Source organism: Lissotriton helveticus, chromosome 2_2 (genome assembly GCF_964261635.1).
Source record: "Lissotriton helveticus chromosome 2_2, aLisHel1.1, whole genome shotgun sequence".
NCBI lineage: Eukaryota > Metazoa > Chordata > Amphibia > Caudata > Salamandridae > Lissotriton > Lissotriton helveticus.
The window spans coordinates 321,141,692-321,155,240 of record NC_136060.1 but is presented as its reverse complement, the minus strand read 5'-3'; the positions used below and the strand labels follow the sequence as shown (position 1 = coordinate 321,155,240).

General features: G+C 45.0%; 1 protein-coding gene and 1 long non-coding RNA gene across 2 annotated transcripts in view; one reads left to right on the top strand and one right to left on the bottom strand.

Annotated features, from left to right (window-relative positions):
* Positions 1–7,520, bottom strand: part of WDR1 (WD repeat domain 1) — a 347,127-nt gene extending 339,607 nt beyond the window's left edge. Inside the window, exons 1-2 of the mRNA XM_078678473.1 lie at positions 7,231–7,520; positions 6,199–6,320 (exon numbers count right to left, since the gene is read on the bottom strand). Of these exons, the coding sequence (XP_078534599.1) occupies positions 6,199–6,320; positions 7,231–7,246 (138 nt within the window). The 5' untranslated portion in view covers positions 7,247–7,520. The remainder of the gene's footprint in view (positions 1–6,198; positions 6,321–7,230) is intronic.
* LOC144821434 (uncharacterized) overlaps positions 7,414–13,549 on the top strand; it is a 63,151-nt gene continuing 57,015 nt past the window's right edge. Inside the window, exon 1 of the long non-coding RNA XR_013608349.1 lies at positions 7,414–7,652. This is a non-coding gene — a long non-coding RNA (uncharacterized LOC144821434). The remainder of the gene's footprint in view (positions 7,653–13,549) is intronic.

Genomic DNA, 13,549 nt, shown 5'->3' with positions numbered 1-13,549 from the left:
CGCAGATACTACTTGTGATCTGCCAGTCATCGCCTGCTCAACTTGTCTGCTCTGGCGCTCAGGGTCCGGCCAGATGGTTTACGATCAGGGAAATGCCCTGGTGCTCCAACCAACTCCAGTAGAGCCTCCTAGCAAGGGCCCTGTACCCCACTCCACCGTGCTTGTTGCAATACCACATGGCTGTGGCGTGGTCTGTGAGTAACCTGCACCAGCCGGCACTTAATGTATGGCAAGAAGGCTTTCAGAGCCAGAAGAATGGATCATAACTCCAAGAGGTGGATGAGAAGTCAGGCTTCCTTCCTGGACTAGTATCCACAGATCTCCAGCTCCCCCAGATGAACTCAAAAACCCAGCAGGGACGCATCCATCACTACTGTCAACTCTGGATGGGAAAAAAGCCTGCCGCTGGACCAATTGCGTTTGAGAGACTGTCACTGCTAATAGTGATCCACCTCAACCAAGAACTGGATGACGTCTATACCATTCCCTTGTTGCTGGGCCCACTGGTACTTCAGATTCCATTGCAGAGTCCACATGCACTACCTGGCAAAGTTAACAAGGACGATGCAAGTAGTTAAGATGCCTAGAAGCCATAGAGCGGTTCTCACCTAGACCCTTGATCAATGCAGAAACATCATAGGCCGCATGCCCTGGACTTGTTGCAGCATAAGGTAGGTCCAGAACTGCACTGGGTACATGATGGTGCCACGGATTGGAAGTCTCTGGTAAGGGGTCAGGTGCAACTTTGGTTTGGCAGTAAGTGAATTCCAATGATGCCAGGAGGTTTGCAGTCATCACCAGGCAGTTTACGGGTAATGAGTGCAGTGAGCCTGTCTGACAGCCAGTGGTTGAGGTATGGGGAAAACTGGTATCCACAATCTCCAAAGGTGGGCTTCGACCACCACCATCATCATTTTTGAAAACAGCCGAGGGACACTGGGGAGGCAGAAGGGGAATACAGAAAAAAAAAAAAGAACACACTCCTGGCCTACCTTGAACCTTAGGTAACATTAGGGGAACTCCAGAATGGGAATACGAAAATATGCATTCTGCAGGTCCAGAGACACCAATGCGTCACTGGGTCTAGAGCTGACAGGTTCTGGCCCAGATGCAGCATTCTGAATTTGTCCTTCGCAAGAAAGCATTTAGATACCGAAGGTAAAAATAAGGCCCAAGGTATTGGTCTTCCTTCAGCACAAGCAAGTAGTGAGAGTAACAACCCTCTCCTCTTTCTGAGTCGGGAACATTCTAGACATCATCCTTGGAGATTAACACTTGAACCTCCTGCAGCAGAATGAACATGTGCTCTTCTGAAATTCGCTCAGATATGGTAGGGAGGGATATTTGGTAGGGCAAAAAGAAACGCAAAGTATTGCCTCGTTGAATAATGTGTATGACCCATCTGTCGGACAGAATGGCTCTCTACCCTTGGAGTTTTTAGAAGACCAACAAAATTAGGATTGGAGCTCCAGATCAATGTTGAAAGCCAGGAAACAAAGGAACTGACATCAGCACCCAGGAGGTGGCACTTATATGCAGCTCCAGCCTGTCACTTTCGGGGCTGTAAAAAGCCAATGCGGAACTGCACACCATAACCTAGCAGCATGCTGGAGCGCTGCTAAGAAAGGTTTTCGGAGGTGAGGAATCTCATGCTACAGGTATTTACCTCAAAGAAATATTACAGATACAATATTCCTGCTCTCCAACAACCATAGCAGTAACAGCATTTAGCATTTCCTGTCTCTCAGACTGATTCTTAAAGCGCTAATAGACCAGTTAGAGAGTTTAACCAAATGTGTGTTTACCAGAACACGTAGCAGCGAAGAAACACTAAAAATTAGACAATATTTCTAGAATTGCTAACAATTATCCAATTCTCACAAAGAAAATACTCAAAAATGATGTTTCAGTTCATCACGATTAATCCGTACAATTATTTAAAGCTAAATATTCAGGTCGCATCTGCTTCATACTTTTTCCTGTTACTTTCAAAACATATGAAAATCAACAGAAACAATTACTGCATCACGTTTTTTTTATTTTGGAGTACTACCCATGGAGTGAATATGACACGAGTATTACAAACACTTACAACTGTAAGCTGCCATGGTGAATACCAACCATTGGCACCATAAAGCATTCAAACATGAGGGCCGCATAGCATTCTTCAAAAAGCTGGCAAACACAAATTGCACGACGAGTGTATTAGCCCCATGTTTTACATCGAAAATACGTGGTTATATTTATTGAAAGGTAGGCAAATCATCGTGCTTTGACAAATGCCAATAAGAAAAAATCGTGGTTGAGCATCCCAGAGAGCAGGGATAAAAATTTCCCTGCGCTGTGCAGCAAATTATTGTACTCTGTTCCTGCCATTACAATGAGCAAATGAGGTTAAATATACATGCAGATTTAGCACCTACAAGATTAAACATTTCAACAGGAGGAAACATTGAAACCGATCTGCATATCACCCAGGGACGTGACCATTTGTTTTGCAAGTTAGGCTACTTCCCTCTTCTCTAAAGTAGCCCTTGTGTACAAATGGTAGCCTGTCTGTGGCTCTTATGCAATAATTGCATGTTCATTCCATTAACACTGTTGTTTTAATCGATCACAGGCATCTATAAAGTATAAAAAAAAATATAAAGAAACAGTCTCATAAATTCAACAGAATACAGCAGAAAAACAGCTTGCTGGTTTAGATTACTTTCAATGTTAAATGAAGTCATGTCATCCCAGGGTGGATGCTTGATTCCGGTCTGGGAAAGACATGGCTTGGAAGTTCGGACTGGACTGTTCCCATGAGGCACAGGGTCAGAGCTGATTTGCATATAGCCAGTGTGTAACCCAGGGTGGTGTGGAGTGCAAAAAAACGATGGATTTAGGCCAAGATCCTTGTACTGGGGTGAATGTATGACATTGTTCTACATTCTGTCCATCAACTGTGTTTTTTGCAATTTTCACCCCGAGTGGGCTGGGTATGCTCAGACGTGAGTCTCAGGCTCTCCACACCACTAGAGTCAAGCTATCCAGGCTGATGAAGGCTGATAGCCAGAAACCGGTCCTTGGATGCTTGATTCTGGTCTGGGAAAGACATGGCTTGGTAGTTCGGACTGGACTGTTCCCATGAGGCACAGGGTCAGAGCTGATTTGCATATAGCCAGTGTCTAAACCAGGGTGGTGTGGAGTGCAAAAAAACGATGGATTTAGGCCCAGATCCTTGTACTGGGGTGAATGTATGACATTGTTCTACATTCTGTCCATCAACTGTGTTTTTGCAATCCCTGGGTAGAAGCATTTGTTTTGCAAATGCTCAGCGACAACACAATGGCCGATTTCCCCGTTATAAAATAGTACTAGCCCAATAGACCTCTATGACTGAGCTCTTTCATTTCTTTTTCATGTTCCTTAATTAACATCCAAATGTTGGCAGAACATTGGGGAGTCTAGCATGAAACTAGTTTGAAATGAAAATCAACAAACACAAAACGTGATATCACAGAAACCACAAAAGGATAAGTCTTTAAACTCACCCAAAAAATACTCTATTGACAAATGGCTTTTGAAAAAAAACTGAAACTTTCATCAAATATATCGGTTTACACCAACAAGGTAATTTTGGATCCAATGGGACGCCTAAATCAGACCACAAGTTCAATGTTTTTCCACATCACAGTACCAACCCAGGCAGAACGTGAACGCAAAAAATTTTAAAAAGTGTTCAGAAAGAGGCACATTATGTAGTAATGATTGTGCAATTTCCGATTCTGTATGTTATGCCTTATTCCAAGCAGGAAGGCACAGAATAGGAAATATTGCACCTGTTAATAGTTCACCCCTGTGGTATAGGTAATATGACATTTTACTGGGGAAATTAAAATTAGCGCCATAGTAACCGACACATTTTATAAGTAAATAAACAGAGTATAAATCACAAATGGATTTACACAAAAAGGAAAATGCACCTTTATAGGCAACTCACTACACAATCTGACCTGCTCCTCAAAGTACTTAAGAGGAGAACATGCCCCCCACATCAATAGCAGTTTCTTAAATAAAGACTCACAGCCAGACTATGTCCTCGTGCACTCTCCATCAGTGAGGAATACACATGCCCGTTCTGGGTTGTTTTCTTGCTATTCAGAGGAGTTATTCAGGTTCCTGCTGGCACCCGCACAGGTGTGTTTTGGGGAGAGGTGCATGGCGAGCAACTTGTCGACAACATTTTATATAAGATGGGATAATGTGGAGAACGGGGTGGGGTGGAATAGCTCTCTGAAAGCCCAGGAATCTATTTTGAAATCACAGCAGACTATATTTATGATTTTAAATGTTTTGTATGGGTGTTTGTGTGCATCATATTTGCAAGACAAAAGGATGAGCAGCTCATTTAAGGAAGCATGCTTTCATTAGGAAGCACATACAAGCAGAGACCTACAGTTCTGCCATTGAGAAATCCCACCCATATTTTTGCAAAATAAGGTACTGCAAGGCTTAAGAAACTACTCATTTCATGGATCAAGGATTTGATCAATAAAGCTTTTTGTGTTTAGACAGGTAAGGGCAAGAAGAATAAAAGTGTGTGTACTAAAAGTATGTTACTCAACAAGTGTTCCAATTCCACTTCTGGGGATGATGAAGTTGAAGAGCTTGTGCTAAAGACAAAGCACATCTTAAAGAAGATGAAGCCCAAGGTGTTGTTTGTGTTGAGAAATAAACTGGCCTTTCATACCAGGCACTCGGAACATCTGTTGCACCTGCCTTACGAATGTTCTAGAAGGCCCTCAGAACAGTTTTCCTCTACACAGGTCCTTTCAGGAGAGCATACTGGAGGTTATGAAGAGGAGGCGATCAGAACACCCTATCCCATTTTATTGTCAAATTGTATCCATTGCTGAGTTCTAAAGGCTCCATGCCTAGGATTCAAAGAAGCGATTTGATCCCCATGGGGGATTTCAAGTGTCTGTGAGGGTGCCGGATTGTTGAGCAGGCTGTGCAACTGAGGATGCAGACCAAGTACCACATCCGAAATGGTGATAAAAGCAAGGCAATACTTATCGGCTGGGCATGGTCCCCTCCACTGCACAATTTCGCAACTTCAATGCAACCACAAAGTGGAAGAGGTCCAGTCCAGTCCTTCAGGTGGCAGTATAGGTCAGTCTAGGTCATGCTATGGGTTTGGCATAATTGAGTTTTATTTGATTTGTTTGGCATTGTTCATGGCTTTCTGGTATGCTCAAAGTATTAGAATGTTTGTCGCAACTTATATTAAAAACAGTAAGTACACGGTATGGAATATATTGCTATTGTCCATTACTCCTAGTTCAATTTTTCCTCATCATAACCCCAACTCATAGCCCACTACCACTATGCTGTAGGAGAGTAATGTAGTGGCATGCTCAATGCTTCTCTTTGTTGGCAGTGAGTGGGGGATGTACAAGGTAGTCATTCAAGTTGCCTTTCAAGTGTACCGGTGAGAGAGGTGTCCACCTCTTTTAAAGGATTGTGGCATTGAAGAGAAGGAATGGAAGTGATAGAGATTACACGTAAGTGTTACAAGGATTACTTTGATTGTGATTTACAGACTCAGCAGAGACTTAAGAACACTTCTCTCAGTTCAAACTTGGGAATGTCTTCTAGTTAGGCATACTGTCTGCAGTAATAGGGTTATGATGACTGGTGAGAACAGAGGAATTGAGATTCAAAATACAAAGTAGTCCAAATTTGAACGTGGTCAACATCTATGCATTGCTGCTCTTATTCTTTGAACATCTGCAAACGTACACCAAAAAAATTATAAACAAAAAAATAAAAGCAATGTGTTTTCATGGAGAAAATATATTTAAAATATCACAAGCATATTGGGACAACTTTATCACCAACACCAAAATATGTTCTTGGTGAAGACAATAGAAAAAGAAATCCAAGCACATACATTCACAATCCACAGCGTATACCAGGCATAGATCTGTGTCTTTTTGTGAATCCACACAAAGTATGCAATAAGAGCAAATCACAGTTTTGTTTTTTTACCTATAGCAAAACTATTATAACTAGCTCCACACTTTCCACAACTGGTATTGAGTGAATGGATTATAATTGGGCTCACATAGAATTGCACTGACAGCAAATAAAAAAAAATACATCTGTATCATTAGATATCCAGTAAAATTCGAAAACGTTAGGTTACTTTACTTCAATGTTTCGGATGATCACGCTTTTTCCATTGGTATAGAGAAAGTTATTTCCCTTGGGGTCTCCGCCAATCACTTTTGCCACTCCTCGTTCAACCTGTGGCAGGCAAGCAAACACTTTTTCTGTAAATAACAAAAAAATATACGCATTAAAATGATTCATAGCAGGTTATTTGCCATGACAGTATTACTCTGAGGATTTTCAAGCAGGGTGAAAGTGCTGCTATTGATTAAAACGAAAATGCAACATTAAATAATGTATTAGTCGCGTGGTTCAAAGAAGGGCTACGCGCGGTTTCCTTTACATGTTGAACTGGAATGAGCAACACAGCTTAAGTGGGAAGAGCGCGTCAGATGAATGACATTTTTAAAAAAACACAGCGCGTGCTATGATGTTCATGGTTCAGAATAGCTGCACTTTCATAATACAAATCATTTCCATTCAAAGTGCAAGCAGAATTGTTCTCTTTCGGCCTTCCGCAGCTTCCAGAAGCCTGTGCTGGGTATTTGAAAGCATACTGGTCTATATAGCGCCAACAAATTATGCATACAAGACACAATAGTTAGGCAGGTTTGTTCCAGTTTTTTTTAATTTATTAATTAGAATGATCCTCGAGCAACGCCTGTAGCGTCCGCCAAGCTATATACCACAGATTGAGAGAGCACTATAAAAAAGTGAACACACATTTATGTAACATTCACTTCGATTTGTATTGTAGATCTGCTCTCGGTTATATTAAAACAAGTTGGAAACTACAGATCGCCATTAAAAGTACTAGAACGTCGTGATTCTATGATTAAGACTACTGTAAAGATAAAGCTGGGCTTCAAGATTGTCAGTTTCTATTTCCGTGTTTCACATGCCAGTAAAAACACCCTTGAACGTGGGTGTAGCCCCTGCCTGCTGCAGACTATCTCTGCAAAACGCCCATGCAGTTTATGACCGGCTCTATAGCGAAGCAGCCACTGTTAGTCTCTCCACTACCATCACAGGAGCCAACACTGAATCCATTCAATGGACAGAGGTACTTACTAATGTCATAGGGCATCTTGCCGGTGACTGCTCTCTGCTAGGGTTCGGCGCCGGGGTATACGGGCTCTGTCAGCCGTAGCTCCTGACAGGCAGTGGATGGTGCGACTGCTACCAAGCTTCTCCTCAAACCCGGAAGCAGGCGGCGGGCTCGCGACTCTCCGTAGGCTGCTACCATATATAGTCAACTCGGTGCCTAGCCTCCAGCAGCCGCCCTTCCCTCGGAGCCAGCGCTGCTGCCTGCAGAAGGAACTAGCGGAAGCAACGTCAGGAGACCTGGCCAGTGAGCAGCCAGGGAAATGAGGAAGAGGCGCTGGAATAGAAACATAGAGAGGAGGAGGAGGAGGATGACGAGCCGGTCTCAACATTACGGGAAGCTGGTGGCCATGTTGGAACTTATCATTTTCCACTTTAATGGGAACATAGTGAGTTCGAATCGTAACATGAAAGAGATAAAATGAAATGTTTATCATTTCACTTCAGTTTTGTTGTGTTTTCAATATACCACAACACCACCGCCCTATTAATACATTTCATGTATTTCCTTTCTAGTTAGATGGACTTGCATAGTTCGATGAAACAGTTACTTTTTACTATAATAATTAAAAGACCCAAACGTATGTCACTCTACAGTGAATCCTGTTTAAGATGGCCGTCCTGTGTTCATATCACATTGCGAGTCTTGCCTACCCACATACACGCCTCTCCACTGCTACAATAATTAGTATGAGTCAGGTGTAGGTGTGGCTCCGACTTTAGGGTGTGGTTCCTTGTAGGAAAGATTTGAACACCTATTAACTACACTGAACAAGCAGCGTAAGTGTTCAACCCTCGCATCAAAAATGTAATTGTGTATGCATTGTTTTTAATATAGCGCTGACATTACCCAAAGGTGCTAGAGCGTTATGCAGTAAACAGACTTACGTGGTTAGTTAAAGAGTGTTATGTAAAGATCACGTTAATCCATATAAATGTAAATCGCGCAAATAAGGATACTCCACACAACTCTGCTATATAGCATAAAAGGTCACTTTTATTATTAGGACAGCCAAAGACAGACTCCGATCCTTACCTTTATTAAACAAACACCTTTATATAATTTTTCCAAAACCTTTTTCCCAACTGGTTTTTACATCACCATTCCCCAAATGATTTAATTCTTTGCCAAAAATCCAAAACTGTTTTAATACCAATCCAATGTTTTCTTTTTGAAATTGTTTTTCTTTTTGAATGAATTGTGCATTGTGATGGTTTTGACAGTGATCCAGTTGGGCCTACCATATGTAATCATTTCCCTTGTAAATATTATCTTGTGCCAGTTGGTTTCATATACACCTAGATGAAGGGCCCAACAAATACCCACCTCCCTGCCCGGACAACACATTAGTTCAGTTTTCCACTCCTGACGCCTGGAATATGTGCCCTCTGTTAGTCCTTATACTTCTCATCACCACCGCTCTCCTAGTAACACCTGTCTCATACCCCCCGTACTCTTTCTCACGTACCCAACATGGCCACCTCTCGAGTAAAGGATGGAATTAACTGCTACAAAATCATCTTTCCTCCCGGCCAAACCAAAGCTTCAGTTAAACGAATGAAGCATAAGACTATTGAACGTTTCCCTGATTCCCTTTTTGTTGACCAATTTTACAATTATCGTTCTGGGAGGCGCAAAAATGATTTCATTTTCTTCACTCACGACACCCACTCTTGGTCCTCCAGCTTATCCAATTCCCTTAACGTCATCTCCTCCTCCTCTATCCCTCTTGGGAAACAACTAAAGATTTCCCCCTCTGCGTATTTCAACGGCTCCCTCACCATCTCCATCTATAACAACGGTACTGTCTTGATCCAAGGCAAAGACACCTGTCTCTCTCTCTTTGACCACCTCTTCCCCTCCCTACTCCCCTCCTCTGCGACCAGGCTTTCCCCTGACTCCCCATCTAACTCCACCCTTTACTCCCTCTCCTCCCTTGACCCCCCTACACTCCAATAGACTGTAACCTCGGGAGGCTCAGGTCAGCCCTCTTCCCTCCCCCTCCCTTGTGCCCTCCTCTCCTTTTCCTCCCACTTCACAGTTTATCCCCCCTTTCGTCACGTCAGCCTTACCACCAGGCAATACGCTCCTCGTCCAATCTGCACCGTCCCGGTACCCCAATCTCTTCTCGTCCCTCCTATTTCTATCTGCTACTCCCTTTTTTAGTCCACCCCTCCACCAACCTCCTCCCCCACCTAACTTTCCTCATGCTTCCCCCTTTCATCCCTCTCCCCCTCTTCTCTACCCCCTCCTCCCCTCACTTCTTTCCCCGATTTCTTCACAATCCCATTGCATCTCTCTCCTTTCCCCCTCTCCGCTAGCAGTGCTGTGCTGCCCCCTTTACCCCCCTGGTAACACATTCCATCTCCCCCCATCAGGCCCAACAGAACCTCTCCCTGTCCTCAACTTCCCCTTCTCCCAACCCCCCCCCCACTCTACCAGATACCGGTTCCCTCACAGCCACCTCTCCTAGCCAACAGGACCTCTTCAACCACCGCCCCTCTTTTCCTCCCAAACCTCCTACACTCCTATGTCACCTCACAGTCCTCCCCTATCCCTCCCCACCGTCTTGTTCCGCACCCATCTCCCCCTAAACATGTCCTAAATTCCTTTCCTTCGTGCAACGCCAACAAAGACAACTCTCCCCTCACCTCTGATACACCAACCCCCGCTCTCAACCGCCACCTTTCCCCACATATGAACCCTTTACCCCAACTCTCCTCCTGTCCTCTCACCTCTCCCTGCCTCCCACCACCTATATCACCCCCTCCTTTTGCCGTCGAGACACCCAACCTTCCGTGTTCTGCCCTACTCTCTCTTGAAAATAAGCTATGCTCTCTTATCACCTCCATCTCCCAGCTGGTAGCTTCAATTTTACTTTTAAGCTCTAAGATTTCAACTTCCCCATTCACCTCAACTCCTCTGGATAACTCTCACCTCCCCACGAAATGCACCTCGCCCCCTCACCCCATTATAGCCAAGCACAACCTGCCATCTGCAAACATCGCTCATTCACACAAGCCCTTGAACGCCACCCTTCTTCAACCAGCTTCTCCGAGTAACCCAACTACCTACTCTATTCCAATCATCACCTCTGTCAGAACCAAGCATCCACCTAAACCCTTCCGTGCACCCCCCATATAGGTATAATATCCCTATCACCCTTCTTAGCCCAAGTGCCCCGTCACCAAAACAGTCTCGACAGAACTGCGCTGTCTGCTCCACAACTGCAGATCCGCAATTAAACACAAACTCGAAATCTCTGATTCCATCACCCTTCACAATATTGACCTGTTGTTCCTAACAGAGACCCGGTTCAACGATACCTCTCACACTATGTTTGATCTCCTGCTACCCACAGGATATTCTATTTTCAGGAATGACAGACCTATCAAAGTTGGGGGAGGTGTTGCAGTCATCTTTAGAAACTCCCTTCAACTCAAGGCCTTTCCCATTAGCGCCTTCCGCACTTTTGAGTGTCTATCTCTTGAGCTTCAAGTACACCACCGCTCACCCCTCAGATTCCATGTCATATACCGCCCTCCTGGCAGCAGCCCTTCGTTTATGGAGGAACTCACTGACTTCATCAGCGACCAATACGCACAAAGTGACAATCAGACCTTCGTGGGGGACTTTAATCTCCACCGGGGCTCCCTGCAAGACTCTTCCGCGAACTTGCTGGCCACCTTCCTCTCTACAAACGATCTTATCCAACACTGCACAGAATCAACACACTCTAAGGGCTCAATCCTGGACCTTGTTATTTCTAAAGCAGGCATGCTGTCTATCGCAACCCCTATTCACGTAGACTGGTCTGACCACCTCCTCATTCCATTCTCTCTTCACCTAGCGTACTCTATAACTCTTGGCCAACCTAAGAGGGCTACCTCCTGGTTTCGTGACGCTAAAAACATTGACACTGTTTCCCTCTGTGAATCAGCTTTGCTGTCACTTCCAAGGTTAGACCCGAACCTAGATGTTGATGATCTCTCCTCACAATGCCTCTCAGTCCTTGCAGTCGAAATCAATAGCGTCGCTCCTCTCCAAAGCAAAAAGAAAAGGCCCATTCCCTCAGCACCCTGGTTCAACAAATCCCTATATGAAGAAAGGAAGCACCTAAGACTTCTGGAGAAACAATGGAGGCAAGCACCCTCCACCGATAATTTGGCTACGCTTCGTTCAGCAAGATCCAAGTACCACAAGCACATCTTCCTTGGGAAAGCGTCACACTTCAGAACCCTCCTTGACTCAGCCAAACATAGACCCAAAAAGCTATTTGACCTCATCAAGAATACTAACTGCTCTCCCCCAACCTCCAAATTGGAGGATTCTACTAAGAAAGCTGCTGATTTCGCTGTATTCTTTGACGGAAAAGTGAAATCACTTGTGGTTCAGGTTGCTCATCCTACCCCTCCAGAGGAGCGCAAATCTCTAGCCATTTGGCAGAACTTCGACCCCATCTCTGAAGAGGTCCTCCTCAAGTGCATACTCGAAACAAAGCCCTCCAACCACTCGCTCGACCCCATACCTAGTGCCATTGCCATTGACTTCAATACCCATTCTCTTCCCTATTGGACCACTCTGGTCAACCTCTTCCTCTGTCAAGGCTCCCTTCCTGTTCCCTTCAAAACTGGGCAGGTCACCCCCCTGCTCAAAAAACCCACTGCGGATGCCAATGACTTCAACAACTTCCGCCCCATCACTAACCTACCCTTTCTTGCGAAGATCACATAAAGATGTGTTGCGAAACAACTCTCTCGTCATATCAAGGACAATGATCTTCTTGACAATCTTCAGTCCGGCTTCATCCAAAACTGCAGCACTGAAACTGCCCTGCTGCAAGTGATCGATGACGCGCTGCGAATACTAGACTCGGGGGGATCTTGTCTTCTAATTCTCCTTGACCTTTCGGCAGCCTTTGACACTATCAATCACAACACTCTTCAACAGAGAATGGGCATGGAGGGCACTGTACTTAAATGGTTTGCTTCTTTCCTCTCTGATAGATCCCAAATGATCAAAATAGCGGACTGTCTTTCATCTCCTCTGGCGGTGGGTCAAGGTGTTCCCCAAGGCTCCATTCTTGCACCCACATTGTTCAATCTCTATTTGGAACCTCTGGGAAATCTCCTAAGTAAATCTGGGGTCAACTATCATCTCTACGCAGACGACACTCAAATCTACCTCAAGGTTGCCTCCACTCACGATCTCTCCGTCCTAAGCTCTACCCTCGACTCCATTCAAAATTGGATGTCAACACATCAACTGATTCTGAATCCCTCCAAAACTGAATTCCTCCTCCTCTCTTTCTCCTCCCCCGGTTCAATCATGGATGGACCAGATGAATCTGCTGAACAACAAACCCATCATTGTCGACAGCGCAAAATCCCTCGGTAAAAGTAAAAGTAAAGTCCACATTTGTAAAGCGCACAATCACCCGTAAGGGTCTCTAGGCGCTGGGGGCCGTCGGGAAGATTAAGCGAGCTATTGCCCAGAGTCACATGGTGCTGGGCTAACCTGCCGCCGGAGCCGGGGATCGAACTGTGGTCCCCCAGATTCCAGCGTCAGTCGCCCTGGCCGCGGCGCCACACCTCTCCCCCCTCGGTGTCATACTCGACACAAAACTCAATCTACTCTCCCACATTAATTCAATTGCAAAGTCTGCCCGATACCAACTGCGCCTTCTATGGGGGATTCGTCGCTTCTTCCCGGAGCATGACCTTAAAACCCTAGTCCAATCGCTGGTCCTCTCCAGACTGGACTACTGCAATTCTCTTCTGACTGGCCTCCCCAAATCCCACCTATACCCCCTTAAGTATGTTCTCCACTCAGCAGCTTGTTTCATTTATGGGGCCAAAAGAAGTGACCACATCACTCCCATGTTATCCACCCTCCGCTGGCTTCCCATCGAGGCTACAGCTATCTACAAGACTGCCTGCATCACCCACAAAGCCTTGCACTCCTTCTCTCCGCGCTACCTGGCGAATAAACTGAAACTCTCTGGAGGCTCTAGACCATCAAGAAATGCGGAAAATCTACTGCTGGAACCTCCCATTTTCAAGAAGGAAAGATCGATGGCCCAATCCTTTTCAGGCAGCGCAGTGAGAGTCTGGAACTCACTTCCGCCTCAGCTCCGGACCACCACCTCCTCCCAGGCCTTCAAAACTGACCTCAAAGTTCTCCTCCTTCAAAGACACTTCCAAATGTAATCCATGCCCTCTCTTTTATCTGTAGGAAGCCCTTTTAATTATTGAAAAATCTACTTTGCATGACTTTGGAAGTGTC